General features: G+C 41.7%; 1 protein-coding gene across 1 annotated transcript in view; it reads right to left on the bottom strand.

Annotated features, from left to right (window-relative positions):
* Positions 1-25,310, bottom strand: part of LOC140292710 (receptor tyrosine-protein kinase erbB-4-like) — a 287,439-nt gene that overhangs the window by 68,978 nt on the left and 193,151 nt on the right. The window contains exons 4-13 of the mRNA XM_072379491.1: positions 17,523-17,657; positions 16,232-16,297; positions 13,393-13,511; positions 12,516-12,657; positions 11,822-11,935; positions 10,159-10,285; positions 8,810-8,883; positions 7,882-7,972; positions 6,928-7,133; positions 4,811-4,943 (exon numbers count right to left, since the gene is read on the bottom strand). Of these exons, the coding sequence (XP_072235592.1) occupies positions 4,811-4,943; positions 6,928-7,133; positions 7,882-7,972; positions 8,810-8,883; positions 10,159-10,285; positions 11,822-11,935; positions 12,516-12,657; positions 13,393-13,511; positions 16,232-16,297; positions 17,523-17,657 (1,207 nt within the window). The remainder of the gene's footprint in view (positions 1-4,810; positions 4,944-6,927; positions 7,134-7,881; positions 7,973-8,809; positions 8,884-10,158; positions 10,286-11,821; positions 11,936-12,515; positions 12,658-13,392; positions 13,512-16,231; positions 16,298-17,522; positions 17,658-25,310) is intronic.

Genomic DNA, 25,310 nt, shown 5'->3' with positions numbered 1-25,310 from the left:
AAAAGAGGGCGGCTTTATTGGAAATTTGGCTGTATTGATATACTCGTACGACGTTTTTGTTGCACTCGAATGCTTACTCGCATTCTACACAGTCCAGTTTTGGTCAGACAAACACAATAACTGCTTTGCTACAGTGTTACGTAAAAGAAGCTGAACGATAAAGTCCTATTACATTTGTCAAATGTGTCTTTTGTCAGATTACATAGTCACAATATTGTTATAAAGAACAACACTGACAAGCACTGCAAGCGGCTTAACTGCAATGAAATTAAACTCCTCGTCGACTCCTTGTCTTCGACTTGTTAAATTACAGAACTTGGATTTCCATCAGTGCAGCACATGAACATGTTTAAATGAGCCCATTTATGTTTTCACTTCATACTTAATTGAATAAAGCTGTTTTAAAAGACAGTGTGGCAAATCTAGAGCTCAGATCAGCTATCTTAATGTAGCGAGCTCTCCTCTGACCCGATGATTCATAGTACATTCTTGAGGATATCTTATTGGTGAATCTAAACTTATTTTTATGATCATTCAGAGCCACTGAGGTTCTATTTATTGTGACTGCAGCAGTATTTCAGTGACAGCAAAGGTGCTATGAAAGTGGTGCCCATGTTCCAGTACTCCACAGCACTCCATAGCTCTACGGATGTATCATATAAGGAAGCTAATTCAGAGGATGTCTTATAAAAGTGACAAATGAGCGTGAACTTGTTCATTTTGGGACTCTGTTCAGTAGCTCAGTGGCTCCCAAGACTTGAACAACGTTAATCTACAAAAACGCTCCGCTGCTCACCTCCATAGTGTTGAACATGAGAATAACCTAAACGTGCAAGTTTGGAAAGTCAATGGAAAGTAAATGATAGTGTCCTTTGATGATCTAAAACATTTTCTATGCTTTTCCTGGAAATATTACATCGCCACCAAGGCAGCCTAAAGGGTGAGCTCGCTTATTCTCACAGTCGCTTATTGAGCAATCGCTTACGGACAACAGTGTGTTCAACCACACTGTTCGATGCGCTCGACCCTCAAACGGAATGTTTCCGAATCCAACAGATCTGTTGGGATTTTGTGATATGGCTGAAAACCTCTTGCATCGCCTGTGATCTTTGACAACCCCCTTTTTATGGAATCACTGAACTGGTTGATTTCAATCCGTCCGAAATTAAGTTGGAACTAGAAACCTGGAAGCACAGGTTTGCACAACAGTATCTAACGTACAGCTTGGTGATCTCGGTAGCATAACATCAAAATTTATATCTAAGAGCGATAGCGATTTTCTCCAGAAAAAAAACATTTTATTGGCCCAATGCTGTGTCAAATTTTCTTGATACTTTTTGTTAGCTGTATAGTGACCCAAAGCTGCAATAAATGGTAAATACCTGATAAAAATACAAGCGAAAGGGATGAGAACAAACCCGACAAGAACACTACGCTTAATATTGCAAACTAAAACTATTAAAGTGGCCGTAAACAATCCCCAAACCCGGGTTGGTGCACGCTCGACCTCTCACTGCCTTGTATTAAAAAAGAAAGTAATGCAACATTTCCCGCTTAGTCATTACTCCTGACAGAGTTCACCATTTCATCTCTGGTGATGGTTATTACACCGACTGGCTCTGTGTATTTTCATTCAGAAAGTTATTCTATTATTTTGCTCTGTGCTGTATTGAGTTTAGAAGGCACAATACAGAGATTTCAGGCTCCAATTGTCAGAACTGGTTAGCTAGATGCATGGCGTGATGGATATGAGGACCCGGATGCAGATATTTCAAAATAAAACTTGATTTATTTAAACGAAGAACAAAAAAAAAAATTTAAAAAAATCACGGCTGAGCCGTATACAAAAACTATGAAAAAACAAAAACCGAGAGTTGTGAAAAACATGACATGGCAAACCTGATAACACATGAAAGACAGACTGCATGGTGGAACCTGGAAACTAAATACTGAAGGGAGGCGATTAGTGATGGAGTGAAGCTGAGGGGGAAAGCACAGGTGACTTGAGTTTATCTTTTGTCTTTGGAGCCAAAGATAAACGATTGAAAGTCACCACAGAGCTTCAATCTATAAATCTAAAAACGACCAACCAGGCCAGAAATCTGGGTGTAGTGATGGACTCAGACCTAAATTTGGACAAACACATTAAGGCAATAACAAAGTCAGCCTACTATCGCCTTAAGAATATATCAAGGCTAAAAGATCTGATGTCTCAGCAGGACCTGGAAAAACTAGTCCATGCATTCATCTTTAGTAGGCTTGATTATTGTAACAGCATCTTTACAGGTCTGCCTAAAAAATGAGTTAGACAACTGCAGCTCATCCAGAACTCAGCTGCTCGAGTCCTCACTAAGACCAAAAAAAGTGGAGCACATCAGTCCAGCTCTGAAGTCTTTACACTGGCTGCCTGTCCATCAGAGGGTAGACTTTAAAGTTCTGATGCTGGTCTATAAAGCTCTGAAGGGTCAAGGACCAAAATACATCAGTGACCTCCTGACCCACTATGAACCTTCCAGACCCCTCAGGTCATCTGGATCCGGTTTTTTATCAGTTCCCAGAGTCAGAACCAGACATGGAGAAGCTGCATTCAGCTTCTATGCTCCACATGTCTGGAACAAACTCCCAGAAAGCCTCAGATCAGCTGAAACACTCAGTGTATTTAAGTCCAGGTTGAAGACACACCTATTTTCAGCTGCATTTGAATAAGCTTGAGTTTCAAAACGGAATCATGTTTTAACTATTGATTTTATCTTTCATATATATAATTTTTTCTGATTTTATCTATTGTTCTTATTTCCTTCTTTTGTTTAATTTGAATCACCTTGTTGTTGAATTGTGCTATACAAATAAACTTGCCTTGCCTTGAGTGAAGCAGATAATCAAGAGTGACTTAGGGAAAACATGGCAAAACTAATGACTTAAGAGAAACCTAAAACATGAAAAACCTAAAGTCATAGCAGAAAAACCAAGAACTAAAAACAACAAATCCAACAGACGTGACACTAATGAAGTAATTCATTCATATTAATGTGTAGCTTTATGTCAAGGATAAAAGGAGACCCAGTAAAGAGGTGTGACATCTTTAACAGGTGATGTAAAGGGAAAATTAACTGCATATTTCATGTTTATTTGAGCTTATTATCATTCTATGGATGCTATCTAAACCTTTGTTTGTCTCACTTTTTTTTTAACTCTCCTTTTCTGGCTTTTGTTTCTGGCTTTAGTTCTCTGGAGAACTCAAAATTTTAGAGTAGATAGAAGGTAGAGGGAGCAGGGGAACAGCAAGAAAAAAAACAAATACAAGAGCTTGAGCCACACGGTTACATTCGCTGAATATCGAGTTGTAGGTCTACCAACCAGGCAGAACAAAGGCAAGTCTCTGCTTCTCTGGCCAAACAGATTTTCCAATGCACTTGTTACTGGGCAGGTGGTGACACTGTACACCAGCCAAACCCTTAGGTCATGGAAATGGTTGGCCAATGACACAAGGCAACTAGTGGGCCTGTTGAATATTACCAACAAAGGCTTACTGTATTTACAGTAGAGGAAACAAGTGTGCTTCAAGGGCTCTCTGCCACACACCTCTCCCTCATCTTCTTCAAAGCCTTCGCTATGAGCTGTTTTTCCCGGGAACTTCAAAGCTTCCCTCCCACAAACGGCGCCTGGGAAGGACCAGCAACAAGTCAACACGACCGAGGGTTCCTCGCTCTCAAACACCATCTCTCTTGCGCGTTTGCATGCGCTGTTCCCCTCCTCCCCGGGAGGAGAGACGAGCCTGACATCAGCGCTCGCTCGCGAGGAAGTCCCATTTATCTGGTGGCAGATGCTGCCGTTGTGATTCACACCATACCCGCGCTCATTCAAGATTCATTCAAGAGCAGCTTCGTCTACAAAGCTGCTTTTCTTCCACGGCGAGTAGGCAGTGAGCTTTTCGATGGGGCCCGCTTTGTAATGTGAAGATCTGAGGTGACCAAATAGCCGAGGGGTAACAGCACATAACACATGGGCGCAAATACAATGAAGCAATGGAAATAAAAGAATTACCTGAATGCAAACACCAGTAGACGCTCAGAGGGTATTTTGTTCTACACTCTCCAGCTCAGAGCAGTAAACACTCATGTCTGTCAGTCTAAAGGGGCACTTAGTAATAAGTAATCCTTCAACAATATGCTTAATTTTATTTTGGATAATGGAAACAACAAGCAGCCAAAATTTTTCTTTGACTGCTCACACTGTGAAATTCCTTATTGGTTCATCTAATTTAATTTATGCCAATCAGCAATTAAGTCTCTCCTCCTCCGGAGCCTGTGAGGACGTTTTGACTTAATTCTCATGCATTAAAGCCGTTCAAATTGATTTTACTTCCACTGCTTGTCACGTGTTTGCTGAGGTGGAGACGCAGCTTCCTAAAAACTGAGTTTTTCAGATTTGTGTTGCCAGTGGAGATTAAACTGTCACCAAATGCAGACATTTTTAAATCCAGGTTAAAAGCATTTCTTTTCTCATGTGTCTATGCATGAAATCTGCACGGTACCTTTTAAGTTATCGAGACTGTTGCTTGTTTGAATTCATTTTAATTATTTAATTTCCTTCTATTTATATTCTTTTACATATTTTTTATGCTTTTTCTGCTCCCCGCTGTAATGCTTTTATTTTATGTAAAGCACTTTGAATTGCTTTGTACATGAAAAGGTGCAATACAAATAAATTTGACTTTCAAGATACTGATGGTTCCCTCTGGAACTTCAGGAGGATTCCATCTGGGGAACTAGATAGAACTAGATAGATAATCTATCTATGAACTTCTCACCCATCAAAGAGGTTGCAGGATTCAACGCAAGAGCGACCTCGTTTGAAATATCTGCAGGAGAGACACTGGTCAGGCCCCGGGCCCCAGCAGCCGTCATCCGAACACATCCGGTCACACACCATCCGCTGCTGAACTGTGAAGAGAAAACATGCACGAGAATTAAAAAAGATTAAATAAATACATGTTCTTTAAGCATGCTGCAAATTCAGGCTTTTTGGAAACCTAATGTTTCACTTAAGTTACTGTGGTTGTGCATCATTCTCTGTGTGTGTGGGCGTGCTGCTCTGCCTGCAGCCTGCCCAGCTGTGAGAGTAAACATTGGTATTCCCTACACCTCTGCCTTCAAAGAGCACCACGACCAGAACTCTGAATCCTTTTTTCCCCCCCAGTTGAACCGCAACAATCAATGCCCTTCATCAGACTCGCCGTCCCCTCCATCCAGTGAGTGACACACGCATCCCCAGGAGTGCCGCCTGGTGGGGACCGGACCCTCTGTCAACAGCAGAGCAGTCAATGGCAGACAGTGGGTTGCGTCTAATGAAGAGGCCTGTGTAAGGTGCCATCGATCGATCTCTAACACACACACACTGAACTCATTAACCGGCTAATGATATCAAGTGAGGCCAAGAAAAACTATGATGGCCTCTGCTGCCGCGAGCTTTACTGGAAAACACATACAGCGACACGTGTAACAAAATACTGCAAATGAAATCAGCTCCATCTGGTCTCCAGTTTTAGATTTGACAGCGACTTTAAGCCACCTCAGTGGAGTAAGTGTCACAGGGGAGCTGAATAAGAGCTTTCACAGCCAAGCAGTGAGGGACATCTGTGATACTGTTGCCTTGGAAACGGGCATGTCAGTGTGTGGCTGGGGCAGAGCTGGATTTGCAGAGATATGTCAGGAATCAAAGTTTGGAATTAAGAGCATTATATATGAGAAATGAGAAAACACGGGCGAGTTATCTGTTTGGATACTGCCGCACGTGTGCTAAGACAAAAGAATTAGCTGGTGTGTCAAAGTGTTCGTGAATGTACGCATGTTTGAAAGTCTCCTTTCTTAAAACCTGATTTGACAAAAGGTGTATTTTTTGAAAAATGGATCAACTTTTCTGGAGAGAAGGAGAAAACTTGAAGCTTGTTGAAAAGGAATTTTGGAGCCAGAGAGGTTTTGAAGCAAACTCCCCCTGTGGTTATAAATGGTACTGCATCTTAAGGCATCTACTTTTTAACCTCGCGCGTTAACTTTGTCCGTCTTTCATGTACAGACTATGATCTCACATTGAAAAAAATCTGGCAAATCAAAACTATCGTGGAAATGGCAGACAAACAAAGTAACAACCAAAAAATGAATAAATAAATAAACATTTTGATTCCAAAGCAACTAAAATATCTAAAAAATGAGGTCCAACTCAAATTAAAAGCACAAGAAATTATTATATTTAGTTGTCAGTTAACATTATCCATCTGTCATTGGGAGTTTTGGGAATAGAATAATAAAAAAAAAGCCACATTTAGAAATTGTTTTCTATTACAGCAATTGGACCGGTTTAAGCCAGCTCTAGCATATCTCTAAATAAGCTGATTTTACAGCTTCATACTGCATACTAGCAAACAGTTAGCTAGTTGTATGCAGTAGATCATTTAAAATATTGCCACAATTTCTTTTTTAAACTCAACTTACAAATTTATAACCTGCAAGGCAACTTTTTTAATATGAAGATCAACTATATGAGTCACAGTTAAACCCAATTAGGTTTTTTTTTTGTTGTTATCAAGTAAGCACTATTATATTACATTTACATACATTTCAGTCACTGGTTTGTGGTATAGCAGTGACGTCTGGGTTTACTTTGGGAGACTTCTCAGTTATATAGCTCCTTTTTGAAGCTAAAACTTAAGTACTTTTACACTAAAATGTTGCTTCACATGTATCAAATAAGTCTTTGGCCTCCAAAAATGAACCAGGATGACAGCATTCTAAACACCCTAAATGTGCGCATTCCAATTTAAACTCTACAAATTTGTGAACGGATGTTGTAATATCGGCGTAACTCAAATTCTTCCCTCAGAGCTTCCCAATACGCCCCGAATTCAGAGCCAACAACACTAATACTCACTGCATTCCTTCGGGTCTTGGTTGTTGCGGATGAGGACTTTTTGGCTGGGGGTCCTGAACAGCGACGTCCAGTTGACGGTGTTGTAGAAGCAGAGGCGGCTGTTGTTGAAAATGTAGACGTTTCCAGCGCTGATCTCGTCCAGCGACTGGAACTGGAAGGAGGAGATCCAACGCTGCTTCAGGATCAGCAGGGAAATACCACTTCCGCTGCAAGAGAAGATGCATTAGGAGGAGAAAAATACAAGGTGGATGTAAATTTGAAATGTGGGAATTTTAAGGCAACACATGAAAGCACAATAGTCTATTTGGAATATAAACCAAAAAGGAAAGAAGGAAAGAAAATATAATTAGTGAGGATTTAGATGACGAGACTGTCAAAAGAACACAAAAAAGAACAGTAGAGATGAGACTGACAGAAAGCAGGTGGGAGGTTTTTGTGGTTAAAGCCAGGCAGTAAAAACAGAACCTAAAAGGGCAAGGCAAAGCTGTACAAGAAGATGAGAAAGCTGCAAATGTAGCTGCAGTTCCATGTTCAATACCGCTACCAAGAAAACAAGAACGGACATTCTTTGCCATGGTTGTCCCTCGGAAGAAACTGCAGAACATGTTATTGAAATGGATCAAAGCTGAGCGTCAGCTGAGCTTCAAAGAGCTTCTGTGCAAAATTAGATCGGCTGTGGGCTCAGCGAGAAATCAGATGGTACTGACTGAACAAACACAGCTGATTATTTATGACCGTGTCACGTGACTAGAAACAAAACTAAATAATTATCATACAATTCGAATACAATTTAAATTCAAAAGATGATGTGGACCATGGCCCCCGCTCCCCTTGATGAATGAGCAGTAAGTAATGTCATTGCGCTGAAACCACTGTTACAGTTATCACCTCTGTCCCCACTTATTTCTCTTATCATGTATGCATGCTGTGTCACGCGGGTGCCTTTGCTCATACCTATAGAGAGATCTGCCTCCGATGGTTGCCAGGTTGGAAAAAACACCCAGATCGGTCATGTTTTCAGGCCAAGACTGGATGTTCAGGTAACCTAAAGAGACACCAGATTGAAGTGGTTGAGCATGTGGTGACAGATTAAAAACTAATACTAAACTAAGGCTAACTTTTTATTTGAACAGTGTAAAGATAATTACCACAACTTGTTTTTTTCTCTGTAAGAATGATGAGAGGGAAAGATGAAAAAGGAAAATGAAAACGGGGGTATTTGAAGCTAGACCACAAGAATCCTAAGTAAGGAAAGAAAACCCTTCAGAGTTCAGTTTTTGGTCATGGGGTGGCATCGCCTCTGTGAAGTTCAAGCGAGAGCTCAGTCTTTGTAGGAATTGCGCAGGGAGAAGACAACATGCGCTAATTAAACGAATGGATTTCATATTCTGAACAATTTGTCCAGCTGCAACTGCCATCAGTGACGGATTATATCAAATCAGCATCTGTGGAAACGACATTAAAGGGGATGGAACAGGAAATGGCTGGGATAGAATGGCCATTGCTCTTCCTTATTGCTTAGGTTTTCATTATGAAAATGCGGTTTCACTCCATTAGCTGTTTGGCTCAACCGCAAGTCGCAGTTTAATATGACAAAAGGGTTTGTATACGAGGTATTGCTCATCCCTTAAGGCCTCTAATAGCTAATGAATAAATACACACACAGCAGCACACACTGAAAGCATGAAGAACTTTTCAAGTCATGCACACACAGTAACACTGTATCCACCGGAGCACCTTTTAGATTTCAGACAAGAATCAGATTTCATCTTAAAGCTTTCGTTTAGGGCTTTTGAGGCGAAGTGATTCACACAGACGTGCATCCGAAACATAGCAATACACTTTTTTTTTCTTAGTGCTCCTCCAGTAAAGGTACTTTTACCTGTGATTTCTTTCACAGTGCGAAAAACATTGAGACGCTCAGGGTCCAAAGGTCCAATTCCATGATACATGTCCCTGAGGAAAAAGAAACAGGAGCAAAGTTCACACATTGCTCCATCAAGGCTTTGACATTCATATTTACAACACATCACCCGATCATGAGAACTTTTGACAGGGGTTCTTTACACACTGACCTTCCCAAGCCTGGACCTAAGAGTTCGGCTTTAGATGAAAATGATTTAAAACTTGGATTTCACCCAAATACACATGTATTACATTTTCATGGATTTTTGCAAAAATCTGCAGAATAAAATGTGAATGTATGCACGTTACCATCTATTACTGTGTCAGTCCAGTACGTGCCTTTATTAAATGTTGGTTTATCGAGGTAAGCAGTAAGCGGCACAAATTCTCCAACCAGAGTGGCAGAAGCAGAGGGTTCAACGACATGATGCCAGTTACACCTCAAACAAGCAGACAAACACATTTTTTTCTACTTAACTGGCTGCAGAAGTTGAGCCATTTCAAGTGCTTACAATAAAAATTAAGCACTCTTAAAATCTGAAGTTTTGCTTTAAAAAAAAAACTTGGTTACTTGGTTTGACGCAAATAAACCACAGTAAGCCTGCGTCTTAAGCTAAATTATGTGGCACTGTGTTAACGAGAAGGCTGAGTGCTTCCAAATCACTAAGAAGAAAGAAAAAGCACAACTAGTTGATTAGGCCATTCATGTGAGATAAATAAGGAGAATTTTTGATTTCTCTTTGTTTCAGCTGGACTGTTAAGATTTAATAGGAAGTAGTACTGGCTGTTTTTCTTCTCGAGAGGCAAAAACAGCCGATCATTCTTGCGATCAGCCACAATTACAGCAAGCTCTTTGAATTCATTCGCTTTTTCTGTTTAGTGAGCAACACAACTGTTGAAGATAGTTTGTAGGGTAACAACCAAGCCACACATCAAACCGGTCATCAAAAAAAGGGGAAAAAAAACACCTGAAGCAAGTATAGAGCCACAATACAAGTATAAAGGCACTGAAATGTTTTTCCATTAATGGATACCTTCAAATGAACATCAAAAAGAACTGATAAAATTGTGCCTTTTTGGAAGAAAAAGCATTCTCCGAGGAGTTAGAGGAGGCAAAATCAGAGCTAAAATGATGGGCAAACAGGGCTGCTGCATTTCCATTTCACGGCAGCGGGAGACATTTGCAGTTTCAACCCATTTTCATATTTGTAGAACAAATAACTAAATGTCGCAAAGCAGCTTTTACATCGAGCGAAAGCCAATGCATTTCTCCTCAGCAAGCACTCGGTGACAGTGGGGAGAAAAAAAAAAACTTCAATCACTCACCCTTTAATGCCAGTGATGAGGAAGATGAGATTGCCGTTGATTTTGGTGCAGTTGACAAATTTATCAATATTGCTGGCGTCCACAGTTTGAGCCGTCTGCAGGCTGCCCGTCCCGATGCCGTCACACACTGACCGAAAACAAAAGAAACAAAAAGGAAAAATAAACGCACACAGTTGTATGTCAGTCCAGATCCTTTACATTTGAGTTCCTTTAGTTACGACCCACTTTAGTGCATATCCAAGGTGTCCTTCATTACCAGAGGCCTCGTGATGTCAAACAAGTAGAAGCCATTTGTCATGTCAATTATTCTATTCCCTTTTATGAAAATAAAGTCAGCTTTTTGGTGCGCAGGCGAGGCCATGGCCCTTCTCCATGCAATGGAATTTTTTTTTGATGAAAGCGTGGTCCAATCTACATCCAATTCCTCTTTATAATGAATTCATTACATCTGCATTAATTACACTTGCAGTCTAGTGTGAGCCAAGTATTTCTGACAGAGGCGGAGGGGATGATGAATAAGGCTGGCATTAAGTGGCACAACCAGTTTTTGATAGTGATTTATACCAGCCAATTCTATATCTGAAATGTTAATTTGTTATCATTTCCCACAGTTCCTTAGGCTATCCCTCATTAACCCCACCCTGCGTCGTGACGATGTAATCGAGAGATTAGCCAATCAATGGATGCCGCAGCCCGTATGTGAAGCCCGCAGGAAAACATTATTGCCTTCTCCAAAGAGAAAGGGCAGAACCATTTACCTTTGTGAGAACAATATGATGAAGGCCTGATCTTTTGTATTGAATTAATGAAGTTTAATTCCACATTAGACAGTTTAGGCATTTGGCTGATGCTCTCGTAGCAAAATGGATTGTAATTACTGAGCAGGTAAATGCGGTTGCTCATAATGAGAATATCTTTTTGTTAATTAACATGTCGACTCAAGTAGGTATCAAACATGCGAAACACCTTCGTTTCTGTCACACTGATCACCCCGAAACTAATATACGTTAACTCCTCCGTGAAAAATCTCTAAGTAAGTTGAGTAATTTTCTGTAACTAACATGTTTAAATAATGTTGTACAGCAAGTTTGAAAGTACAAAACACCCGATGGAGTTTATTGCCTTTTGAGCTATAAGCAGGGAGAAGATGTCTGCTGCTAAATGATTGTTGTTACAGTGGTTTGTACACCCTAATTTCGACTGTAAAGACGTTGATATTTTGGCCAGGGTTGATTGGAATCAGCAAATCAGCTAACAGTATGTATGAAGCTCAATTAAAAAAGCTAATCTGGCCATAAAAAAGATAAATTGCATTTCCTATAAAGCTCCCAAAGTAATTCCTGTGAGCTACTGTTGAGCCAGTATCACCACTGTTAGCATAAAGCTATTAGATTAAAACGGTTTAACTGCCTAAGCTCTTGTGCATACAGTAAATGCAGTGCAGCGGGCCAAGAAGTGGGAGAAAGCAGGGGAAATGGGTGAATCAAGTTATTTGATGTAACTGCAGCCAATGACACCCTTAAAGGAAAAGGAAAACAATAGATAACAGTGATACGATGGGCTGGTTGATACAACAAATAACGTTCAGCAGCAGTGTCTTTGCTCTACTGCATAGTGAATAGTGCTATGCAAGAAGCAGACATGACAACAGTAGATGGTTCACCTTTAGGGCAGATGTCGGTACATGGGATGCACATTTTGATCCGGTTCTCCTCCACTTCCATCTTGTTGCTGGGACATGCTCTGACACAGGAGCTGTGGTCCACCACAAAGTTATCTGCCCAAAAAAAAAAAAGAAAACACTCACTGGCCTCACCAACTGCACAACTAGCGCATATTTTGCAGTGTAAAACAACACAAGGCGTTGCATTTATTCAAACAACAGCATTCTATAAGGACCCTCATAGTGGGAAATGCAAACATGTTAATTACATTTCCATGAGAGATTTGCAGCAGCAGTGGATAGGCGCGACAGTGGCGCACGCTCATTTGATGATCAGTGGATCTTGAATATGCAAGCTGTTGACGCACCACAGCTTGATTTTTAATGCATGCTCGGTGAGTTACTGCCGCACCCCGACTCCACGACCGTGAAAGGAAGAGCTAAGATTGACTTTTTCTCCTGCCAGAGGCTGGAGCAGATGGCGTAGCAACTTGCGGATCGAGATTTGTTAGTCGTTTGTCTTGACTTAAAATAATTGTCTGGAGTCCAAATTCAGGATGGATCAGAGAAAATAAATGCTCCCTCAACGGAAACCGGTGCAAAACAATTAAACATAATTATGAGCATCATAATGAGCTTCAAATGCAGCAAAGAAAAAACAAAAAAACCCAAAGCTGTGTTTGCTCTGACTTACGGGGACATTTCTTGACGCAGAAGGCTCCATAGGTATACTTGGCTCTGGGGTTGTGCTCTAACTGGAAGGATGTGGGGTTGTACACAAACGGCTGGGGGCACTGGGTCACGCACGCTCCGCTGTCGTTGAAATTGGTGCAAGCCTGCAGAGAAGACATACGCACAGTGAGTAGAAAGGAGAAGACGCTGGTCGGACTCGTCTTGAGGTCTGCCAGGAATATAAAGGCATGGCGTGGCGACACGAGGCGGGGGGTGGGGATCCCTGCATAACTCTCAGTGAGTGAAAGAGTATTACAGCAGCATTTCATTTTTACGTGCGGCTGCGACATGCTAGTCATGCAGCTGTCCCTTGTCTCTCTGGACGCCAAATGGGAGAAAAATTGGGGGCATTGATCCACAGCCGCAATGTAAATGGTGAAATGTTTTCCCCATAAACCTCTTAAGTGTCTTGTCGTCTGAGGCCACGGGCTGAAACGACAGTAATTGAATTGGATGAGCCTTTCTGTGAATTACAGCCACAATATCACCTCAGCTGGCGCGTGCGCCTGCGCCACGCAGGAATTTTGTGAAACGGGAAGAACTTGGGGTGATAAAAGGGACATTAATTGAAACGCCAAATCACCAATTAGTTGTCTGAAGAGTGTCACCGCAGCAGCAGATCTTTACAGACCCTTCCCCCCCCCCCCGTAAAATGAAAACCAATTTACCAGCAGTTAAATAAAGTGGATCATTTTTGTGCAGGGAGGAAAACAAACAGATGTTGGACAAAAGTTGTGCAAATGTGTAGAGAACAGAGGAAAAAACAAAAAAGTAAGAGTAGGATGAGAAAGTTAAGGTAAAAAGTGTGTGTCTGTGTGTGATGGTGGAGTGTGGCGTACAAAGCAATCCGTGTCCTTGGGGCCGGAGCAGCCGCCGGCACATTCCCGATGACAGCAGTCGCTGACGTAGGGTCCGAAGCATCGACCGTCACACTGCTCTGCACACACGGTTTTCGTCACTGCCCAGAAAAGTGTAAAAAAAAAGGCTGGATTTGAAAGGTCTGACACACACACACACACACACACACATGCTCATACACACTCAGAGGAGAGACAATACCACCACCCTCAACCTTCATCTCAAGGCGTGTCTGATGGCGAGCATCATCTCATATGAGATTCAGGCAGAAACGAATTAGGGAACTTCAGCAAACCTAAAGGTCGGACAAGTGGGTTTGTGAGCGCATCGTCGCAGGCTTGAATGCCCAGACTGAATTTTGAAAAAAAACACGGAGCACTGAGTCTTCTGTCAGCACCTGCTTTGGAGCTGCACTTGAGCGAGCCTCTCATCCTCCGGCTTCACTTCAGTGACGAGTGGCTTAAAATGGTGCTTGGAAGGTATGAATGTGAGGTGGGAAGTTGCTGCTGGAAGAAGCCAAAGATAGCTCATTTGTGGAAAAACACTAAAAAATGGTCAGTTGCACTGGATTTCACTGGTTCACCATATCTGTGTTTACCCAATGGGTTATTTCATCCATGCGGGCCCTCCAAACTGTGCCGGTTCCCAGAGAGAGTGGCTTTACCTGTTGTTATGCCAACTCGAGTGGAATTCAACTGAAAATATACTGGTTTCTCAACTCTTTTGCAAAAAACGGTACAGAGGATTAATATATATATTTTTTTATCAGTAGTAAAGTATGACTTTTGTACTATTGCAAATCTCTGAAACACTTCTATTGAGGAACAATCTCCTACACGCAGCTGTAGAAGACACACCAGCCAGCAAGTCAGCAGGAGCGCCAAACGGAGGCATCAGAAACTGCTGAGAAACTGCTATGCTCAGTCTCTGTGGAGTTGCAAACATAATGATGCAGAAGTGGAAAAAAAACAACAACAAGGCTCTGTAGTCTATTAGTCCATGTTAGCCTGAGAAAAACAAGACAGCATCTGTCTAAAAAAGAAGTAGAACACCCTTTAAATTATACAAAGAACCAACATATCCTAGTTGCTCTTTCTGGTTTCCTCTGATTTTATTTTTCTGCTTAATTTCTGTGGCGGCGCTCGTGTCAGCAGCAGCACATGCATAATAATAACATAACACTGCGTTGTATTGTGTCAATATACTTTTGAAACACTGTGAAACCATTCCCTTTTAACATTCGTGATTTCAATTTGCTGAGCTGGCCCGCGGTTTGGGATTGTAAAGTTCAATAAGCTGAAAACAGAGGTGCTCAGAAGCGCTCACACGACCCAGAAATAACAGAAATATGAAAACAGATTATTGGAGATTAGAGACTTTAAAGATGTGTCTTCCATTTTCCACCAATCCCCATTCCAAATTGAGGTCACTCTATCAGATTTAACAGAATTTCATTAGCCTAGATTTCATTATGGTGTTAATATAACGTTTCTGATAACTTCACCAGCTGCAAAATGACAACTTTTAGTTCTTTTAATTATGCAGGAACCTCAAGATTTCAAGTTTCTTTCTGGTTGTGAGATGAAAATATTCACAGCAGTCTTGTAAGTGTACGGACATGAATTTTTAACACCATTTAACCATCTATTTAATCTCTTACAAGAACATCCTGTCCAGGGCAGACTGCAGGGCAAGTTTACCCACTTATACTCATACAATACGTACGCTCTCGATTGTTATTTTTGTGAATTTTTACAGCACGAAATCTTACAGTGTCACATGCTTTTACTGAGGGTGTGATGAGAACTTTTCTCATTTCTTTCCAATGTTTGTCTCATATTTCATTATAATCCATGCAACTGAAAATGCTAATATGAGTCTACATCTTGATAGCAGCTGGCCGAAAATCGACACATTTTAATCTTTCGATATAACAGAAAGATGGTCAGTTTGGGTGGCTTCAATTGGCTAAACTTTATTTATCATATCAAATAAATATTATCGACCTTTCTGCATGGCGCCATCAAATCAAGTTATGTTAAAAAAAAGTTCCACCATTTTTTAAAACAGCTAGCAAAATAAATATGGAAAGTACAATAAAAAAGCATCTGTAGCAGCTGGAAATCCCAATTATATCACATTGTTTGATATAACAAAATTAGACCTCTCTTTAAAGCCACTGACAGAAAACAGCCATTTCACTTTTCAGGTGTGCCATTCCCCCAATCAGATGATATTTTGAATCTGAGGGTAACTTCCAAGAATACTGCAATTGAGGAACACTGGATTGATCATCTGCCCAGTGGCATAAAACATTTATTTTATGACGTTTTTGGAAAACCTTCAGTTCATAAGGTTTGAACTTTTGTTTACAGTATAATGAAACTTCCTTCCATTGTTTTGTTTGTACCTTCAATAAGGTAATAGATACGCTATTACACAATTGTGCTAATTACAATGTTAATAGCACAAATTATGTTCCCTGCTTGGACACCCAAAACAAGCTTGGGCTAAAAGTTTCTAAAAGAAGCAAAAAGAAAGAAAGAAAGAAAGAAAACAAAACAAAAACTTAATTTTCATGGTGATATTAGCTTTAGCCTCTGCATTTATATTAGCCTAGCTTACCATAAATATGCCAAATCAGTGTTGTTCAATTTGAATATATACATGGAAATTTGCAGTTTTAGTCTAGGCTAACCATGTCATGATTAGCTATTTTCTAGAACGCTGAAATATTCTTTGAGGTTTTTGTCCCACCACATCAAGTTAGCATCCCCGAGGAAGTCCAGGCAAACTGCATCTCTGCGTGTGCATACTCACATGTTTGACACTGGTCTTCCTGATGGCTCCAGCAGCGTCCAATACACGTGCGATGACAGCGTCTGCCTGTGAAACACACCAATGGACCGTCATTGTGCATCAGAGAGCTCCTCTGCAAACTTGACACGACCACGAAAATATTCTGAGCAACAAAACTTCCCCAACTACTGACGGCTGTCGAATGGTCACGCCATCCTCATACGACAACAGACCTGGAGTTAGGCAACTTGTGGACCGTGAGGAAGCATAACCGACAGGCTTTCACTCCCTTCCGTCAACTACTTGCACTCAAAGTGGGACCTGACAGAGCGCTAACAGTCCTCATCTGCCAGTGGCCCATCATCAAGGCTTAATTGACTATGGGTTAATTACACAGTAAGTGGAAGAGCGCCACAGACTGTCACCCAGCCTCTTCAACCACTCCCACTGTGGGGTCGTTAATGTTAAATACCAACTACGTCTTGGTGAGGGGCCTTAATTTGGCAACCTCAACTCCCACACTGTCTTGTCATATCTTTTTTTTTTTGGGGTCCACCTCCTCAGATCCTTGCTGCTATTTAGCCCCCTTATCCTACACCAGCACCATCTAATCAACAAAATAACAATGTCTCACACATTTTTCCCTTAAACGTGTCTCCGGAAACCTTTTATGTCTAAATATTCAGCTTTGCTGATGTGCGGCTCCCTGCAGTTCAATTCTATATGGATTTTCTTCGGTTTATGATCTTTCTCTCACTGTCACTGTCTGTGCTCACCACTGTGGTTTCAACTCTCTCAGCTGCTTATGTTGACTTGTGTTCACGTAAAGGGGCCGATGAAACTTCTCCACCTTCCCTGTTTCCACCTTTAAACGAGCAAAAGCCTCGTCCAGAAATGTGCAGAAATGTCTTTAGCAGCGAATTGTCCACTAGACAGCGATGGCTGTTATGTCCAAAGCAGAAGGAGCTCAGGGACAACAGGGACCGTGAAGGGGATGGGGGGGGGGCATCTTCAAACCAGATGTCAGGTTCACTGAGATTTAAAATGAGCACAGCAGACAGCAGCTCCATGGGCCTCGCTGCAGAGTCGCAACCACACCACCACAATGGGAAGGCTCACACGTTGATCTAACACTATGTGATCTGGCTTCCAAATCACCGCCAGGCAAACAGAATGAATAAAAAGGGAATAGGCCATTGTGGCTGCTGAGGGTGCTTGTGCTTGTGTGAACCTCGGGGAGTACTTTCAAAGAGTCTAAATTGCAGCCAAAGTTACTGGTTCCACTTGATTTTCGCTCTTGTGTTACACTCACATCCGATGTTGCTGTTGTTGGACGATACCACCAGCAGCTCCCCCTGGGGGTTCTTGATAATATCACGCCAATGGATGGTGTCGGCATGACACAGGAATTTGTTCTGGTCGACGTAAACGCCCCCGTTCAGTATCTCTGCACAAGGAGAAAAAAAAAAAAGTTTAAAAAAAAACCTGAGAAAGAGAAATGAGCACATAGCCACGGATTTATAGTACATGTACAAGATGGCAGAAAATCAATACTTCAAGGTGAACTCTTAACGTTCTTTTGTCTCAAAGTCCCATGCTGCAAACGGTGTTCCCTGAAGTGCATCTGAGCATGAAGGTAAATGCTATTGACAAATGCGCACAGTAATTCAATGCCTTGTCCAAAGACACTGATAGTTGCCATAGAGAGCACTCCACTAAAAATAAGTAAATGGATTTTTAATGCCAACTAAACAGCAACGCTTTTAAGAGGGACTCATCCTGCATAATTCCCTAATGACGCACCGAGCATTCAATCGTTTCCCTTCGCTGCAGAGTTAATAAGATCAAACGTCACGAAAAACACGGGACACATGTTTTCCTAATTCGAACTGAAATCGTAAACTCAGGCTGATTTAAAAGCTTTACCGTTTTTTTTGGTTGTTTTTTTTTTTTTTTTAAAGAATCTGTGTGTGTCTAAATCTGCCAGAGAACAGAAAAAGAAAAGTTTGGAACATCATGAATTTTTTATTGCTGCTCTACCATCTTCAAGAGCTCTCTCCTGGCCCCAGCGGGCGCGAGTCATCAAGTCGACTCATAGAAAACAGCTCTCTTGACGGTTCCAGATGCTTCTATTAAAGCGGCAAAGACAAAGGTGGAATCCTTATGCAGCATGGCTTAATAGCAAAAATATGTTTCTTTTCAAGGACCAGTGCCCTTAACAGATGCCAGAGCGGGGAGTATGATAATAAATTCTAATCCCTCTCCGTGTTATTAATCCAGGTTTTGGTTTACAGAAGCTGAATGAAATGATGTTGCTGTAATCCACCTCCCTCCCAAGCCGTGACCCGAGGCAGAAGAGCCGCCACCGGCGTCGCCTTCTCTCAGGGGCAACAGCTGACTGGATTGCTAAACCTGGCAGAGGGATTTAGATACAATCACCTTGCATCCCTGTATCCTTGAATATGAAGTGTGGCCAGATTCCAGGAAGGTACTTGTCACAATAAATTTAATTTAATTCCAAAGAAGTTAGAATGTGGTTCAGATTAGGACTGGATAAGCTTAAAAGTAAAGAAGGGCATTGTCTCTCCAGGCAGATTATTAACAGTGTGTGAGTTATGAGGATGATTCGGCAGCTGGGTAGCCTCACGCAGGAAGCTAATCATTACTATCCGACACCGTGATTAAGGAAGTGGGCCTTGGTAGAGACAGGGACATTTATTCACACCCCTCTTAGAGGTGACATGGCGCTCGGTCTGCCTGCTGAATGGCCTACAGCCGCGGCTTCATGTAATCATGTTCCCGTCACAATGCACGATTTATCGGGGGAGGGGGGGGTTGTTTTACATTCATAAATGGCAGGGGGGGAAAAGGGGGCAAATGTACTTTATTCAAATAACTCGAACCTTGCTGTCAACATGGTTTGGTGTTTTTTTTTTTTTTTAAAGCAGTCTGGAAATAAGCAGCTATCTTCTGCCAAGCTGCATCCCAGGTGCAATAAATTTCTGACATTATGTGGCAACACCTACGCTGACAGGAGACGCAGCCGCAGGTTCGCTTCCTTTAACCTTCCAAGTGATTATACTGCGGTTACCCCAAAGTCACCTTGACGCGACAGAAGGCTTTTCCTGTAAAGATTCTCTCAAAAACATCCTCCGCCTCCAACGATTTACACGGTGTCACAAAAACAGCAATTATCACTACTCACTGTGTTATGGCAAAAGGTGCAGAGGGGGTATTTGTCAAAGAGAGGCTTCTTTTCAGCATAGCTAGACACTTGATGACAGATAAGAGCGCCACTGTGCCGAGACAGAAATGAACTCCTGACTTGAAGAACACACCCTTAGCTGGACTTTAACTGCTGGTCTTTATGTAGTTGAACCCTGGGAAGCCTTGAAGTTTCTGAATGTTTTATTTCGTGTCAAAATACAGACTCAGCAGATGTCGTCTAGTATTTTGAAGCAGGAGCTGAGGATTTATGAGGGCTTGGCTTTTGGAGTGCACAAACAAACAAAAAAAAAACGAATAGAGGTTCATTGTTATGGAACGTATGTGATCTAAATAGCAGAATATGTGCTGTGCAAGAGGCATTTCAAAGTGCAAACCCCCCCCCCCAAAAAAAAAAACAGGAACACGTATTCAAAACCTGCTCAAATGATTGGGAAAAATGAAAAGTCATAACCACACAGTTATCAGACGTGTCCCCAAAACAAAACAAAACAAAACAAAAACAAAACAACCCTCGATGTAGAGCTATTTTATTGGGTGTGAGAAAATGTGTCCCACGAGTGCTCCCATTTAAAGGCAGCAGGAAATTTTATGACTGCAAATCCAGTGGTTATTGGGATGTTATTGTCTGAACCAAAGTTGTGCAGAGCCCCTAAAAAAGGTGAGTAGCAGAAAAAGTAAGAAATGACTAAATAAACTACCTTCCACACTCAAGGGCTCTGAGGCACGTCAGATATAATCTATTTAGCTATTTCATAGTGAGCTATCTTTCTGTGACCCAACCAGCACCGTCCCAAATGCTCTTTTAAATGTCCCCCCGAACAGCTTGAGCCATGAGACAAATTACCAACTCTGCTGTCCATCCAAGCAGGAGCACTAACTCCTGCAGCAGGGTGACAAGGCTCTATCAGTCCTGCTGCGTGCCTCACTCGGACCCACCACTCCACAAGTCAATGTTTCGATCCAGAGGGCTACAGCCCCCCCCCCTTCTCCTTCACCCAACGCCCCCCTTCACAGTCCTGTGATTCACAGATTGTCATAAAAGCTACATCACAGGAACAGAGTTAGGAGGTGTGGAAGCGGTGAGCTGGAGGGGGAAAAAAACACGGCGTCAAAAACTAAAAGCACTTTTTACGAAACACTTGGAAAAAAGAAAATGGCCTCAAACAAAGCCAAGCGGCAAACAGTTCGTCTGTGATGCTGTTGGCCACCTTCTTAGTCATCGTGTTGCGTGTTGCCTTAATTATTCCGCCGCTGTGTTTTCCACTTTGTGTGTAAATACTAAAAACAGCACCGTCGCATCATATGTACCGCTTCAAATTATCGGAAAAAAAAAGAAGAAAAAGTTACATACAAATGATGATTTTTCTATAATCGAAAAGAAAATGTGAAATAAAAACCCGGTGAGGTCTTGGTGAGCATAAAATAATTAGCTATCATTTCTTCATATACTTCATTTTTACTATCTGCACGGCAGCAGAGGTGGACAAGCACAATATCTGTGAACGCATTTCCCGAAGATTTGCTTCAAATGAGCATATTTGGAAGTAAAAAGGCTATATTTCAAAGTGTATTACACATGGCACGGCAAACATTGCCTTTTGGACTCTGCATTGGTACAAAACAGAAATAGTTGGACTCTTAGAGAGTTGACACTTCATACCTTTGACAGAAGTTGTGTCAAATTGCTAGAACTTCATTTACTAGTGGAAATGAAGCAGATTCCTGTCCCTATTCTGCTGTGAATGTCTGCTACGTTATTTAGAAGAACTTTTTCCATTCGTCAATGGGCAAAACTTTGACAGACTCTACAGCCTTAGAAATGGCCTCGGAGCAAAGCTCTCCTCCTCCCTTCTAATGGTCCGTATGTTGGACCACAGCGCCCGCTTCCACGAGGCTCTTTGCAGGGTGAGAAGCTGTTTTAAGTCTGCGCATTGCAACTGAGGGCTCCGCTGCCATATGGTCAGGTCACATTTTGCTCAAATCGGCTTCTGGTGTAGCATTACATGTCCCTTGGCAGTGGAAAAAAAAAAGATCTCAATGAAATGGAAAGAAAAAAAATACATATATTGCCAAGTGGCAAGTGGAAGTGTCGTGTTGAATCAAAGTTGAGGTGGAAGCCTACAGTGGAATATGAGATGAAGAAGATGCAGATAATGCTATCCAATGCTAAAAAAAAGGGGGGAAACTGTAGTTTGGGGTGAAACGGGGGAAAGAAATAGCAGCACAATCACTTATTTGAAGATGCAAGTCAACATCATTACATCACAGTTGGTTAATTTGACTGTTTTTGCTATTCAGATCACATACTCATCTTTTTTTTCTTTCTTTTTTGCCTTTGACTGAATGGCTCAGAAGCATCAATGAGATAGCCGTGATAAGACCCGGCCGAATTCCCTAAATGCTGAGGAGGGTAGCTTCTATGGTGCCTTCATTATATTTAGCAGAGGAAACACTGGGCCATCTTTTATAAGAGAAATGGAAATAATTCCGTCCCACAATTCCGCGTGGCCAGAGGATTCAAAGCAACGCTCTATTATTCTCAGCTAGCTGTGCTAACTGGGATTCATGTAAAAAAATACGATGACAGGAAGCTGAGTATGAACAGCCTGTGAGAACAGTAGCTCTCATTTTTCTTTTTTTTTTTTTTTTTTACCTTTCTTCTTTTGAATGATCCACATTGACAATTAAGCAATATTTTATTTATACAGTATTATACCTTGTAATACGAATATCATAAACATGGCATAGCCTAGATGAAACAATAAAAGATGGCATGAGAAGAAGTGATTAATATCCTTGTATTATTTTGAACATCTCTAATTTGAATTTTACTGATTCACATCAAAGCTTATTTAAAATTTTGTCACCTTTTTGCCTCAGATGTTTGTCTAAGTTTATAGCCGTTTGGTTTCCTCCGTCAGGAGTGACTTTGAGTTTTCTAAGTTTCACAGTGCCTCCATTTATAGGAGTGATTTTGGTTTTGTTAAACTTTCATAGTGCCTCCGTTATAGGAGTGCTTTTGATTTCTTATTGCCTCTTTAGGAAGAGAGCGTCTTAGTTATTTGTTAACATTTATAGCTCTTTTAGTTTTCCTCCTGGAGTGGAGAAATTATTATTTTTTAAGTTTTATAGCCACACTTTCCTCTCTATAGTTATTGAGAGAAGTGTGTTAGACTTTCATAGCCCGTTTATTTCTATGACCTGGAGAGTTATAAATGGTATCAATAAAACTACTTATTCTGAAACTCCCTGCGCCTGTGTCCTGCCGGTTCCAGACAAATTTGAGTGTTGACCATTTTTTTCTATAATGTTCCTGAGCATCCAGTGATGCTTAGGAAGAGAATAAAGGCTTTTTTTTTTTTACTAATCGACCATACGCCTGGTGCATTGGAACAGACATATACTGTATGTAAAGCATGAAAGGAGCAAGGAAAGCAGGATTAGGGAATGCTGGTGTAATTCAACAATGACTTATCTGCTTTATTATGCAATATTGCTTATCTATTTACATGTTTTACAGTTTCAAATGACCAAAAACACCAGGTTGAGGCCATCTGCAGGGTTAAAGTATTCCTGTTACTGTTGCTAAAGTTTCTAATGAAAACCTTCAGCATAATCCCGCAGTGAATTTGGGCATGACTTCGCGAAACCCACCTTTTCGGGTATCACGGCTTGGAAATTAGCTTGTGACAGCTCTCAGTTCCCGTTAAGTGGATTTTAATGGGTTCTTCCCTCAACCAATGCTTTTCCATCTGTGAAATTGTTGGGCCGTCCTCAATGCACTTCACTTCTGGGGTCTGTCCCCAAAGCATGATTGATCCACTGCCGTGCTTAACACCTGCAGAGCTACTTCCATGAAATTCTGCACGTTTTTCAACGAAGCAAACTTACATTTGAACTTAATCGGTTCGCACGACTTGTTTCCACAGAAAACTGACATGGTCGTCCACACTTGCACTCGATTACATTCCTGCAAGCTGCTAGTTCAGGTGCAAGTTGAGGAGAAGATTACCAGAAAACACTGTCATCTTAGCGGTCTCCTGCTTTGACTGTAATTTTCAAGCCAGCTGTTTAGAGGCACCAAGTCTTGAGGAGTGTTTACATAGCTTTGAAAATGTGCATCACCCGGCCTTTCCTAATCATGACTGTGACCGAGCCATAGCCCTAACAAGCAATTTAAGGTCTGAGACCAACACTTTGGTGGGCAAAAAACCCCACATTTTAAAAATATCATGCAAAGCACCAGAGTCGTTGCCACAATTTATATCCTGTCTGATGCAATGATGAGGTTTATGTTTTTATCTGTGGCAATGAAAAGGTTAATTGCAAGGTTGTGCTGAAAATACTGTTTATCAATCAATTTGCATCCAGTCGTATAAGAATGCGGTGTCCAGCGAAACAGGGCAAATGAAACAAACATGGGTGAAGCAATGATGGAAGTCACCTTTTTACATCCCTGAGTCCACATTGGGTACATCTCACTCTCTATGGGACAAAACTGGCCTTTATTTTATACATCACTGAGATCACAAGCAAAACAGAGAGTAGTGCAGGGAAAGTCAGATCGCCATGACACATATCACGACCCTTGAATTGGTGTGGAGACGGTCAAGAACAACAGAGAAATATGTTCTAAGAGTACTCATTAGCACTGTGCATCTTCTTATTGGCCTGTTTTATAGTGTGGAGAACAGGCCAATATGCGTACAGATACAAAAAAAAGACGATCCCAGTGCCAGGCCTTCGCAAGCCAATTAAGTTAATTTTACTGTCATTCAGTAGAGCAGAGCCCCTTTTTAAAAGTAGATTCCAGGCAGTGATGGCCCCAGCACCAATCAGTGGCCACAGCTCCAAAGGGAGCCTGCTGATGAGCTTTCATCAGTGCTGCTTGCCACTTGTCCCACATCTCTTCCTCTCCCTAATTTTGCTGATGAATAAGGCTGTAACAGTGATCTGTCCTCGACTGATGAGTCCATGCATTTGCCATTATTGTCTTGTCTCGGGGGCGGGCGTGTCACGTCTCACACAACTCAAGCTGAGAGCGTCCGGGCCATCCACTCTTGCTCTTTTTTTATTAGGATCATCTCTCCATACTTGTCGTCCTCCACCCTGCACCCATCCTTCAAATCCACCCATCGCCTGCCGCACAAAGGGCGCTTTCTCCCTCCGATGATGGGCTGGCGAGCTGAGCGAAGGAGAGCAAAGAAATCAAGAGCGTCGATCTTTGACACCACAGTCGGTTGTCCTCTTTTTCTGTGGGCACGCACACACACAGGAAAATCCTTAGATACAGCACAGCACGCAAACATACAGGGTCCCTATCCGAAAAACCTCCTGTCTGACACCAGACGGTAATTTGGAGCTCAGGGTCATCAGGTCAAAAAAGCCTCACGCTTGTGGGCAGAGCTTGAGAGTTACTTTGGAAAAACTTAAAATACTTAGTCTGACACAAATTCCTAATTTAGCCCATGCATTTGGTTTTAACCACTCTATTTCCTTAAAATCAGACAAATGCCTCTATGAATAGTGTCATTTTTTCTCTTTCCTACAGCAGTTGTCCTTGGACGATTATGTTTGTGTTTCTGTTCTGTCCTCTTCCGCCGTTCTCGAGTCTGGTTCTGCTGGTGGTTTCTTTTTCTAAAAGGGAGTTTCCCCATACCACCATCACCTCCTGCCCCATGCAAGCTCAGGATGGGAGACTGTATTGAAGCGAAGATTCAATATGATCAATCGGTAATGTCACTAGAAAACGGTTGAAATGGTGCCATGTCAATAAACTGCTGCACGTTGGTGTGCTGCTTAATACGGTCGCCTCACAGCAAGAGGGTTCCTGGTTTGAATCCTGACTGGAGCCGTTCTATGTGGAGTTTGC

This window comes from Leuresthes tenuis, unplaced genomic scaffold (assembly GCF_036924035.1).
Source record: "Leuresthes tenuis unplaced genomic scaffold, fLeuTen1.0.hap1 SCAF_1, whole genome shotgun sequence".
Classification (NCBI taxonomy): Eukaryota; Metazoa; Chordata; class Actinopteri; order Atheriniformes; family Atherinopsidae; genus Leuresthes; species Leuresthes tenuis.
Note: the sequence above shows the minus strand (reverse complement) of the source record. Positions and strands in the feature narration are given on the sequence as shown.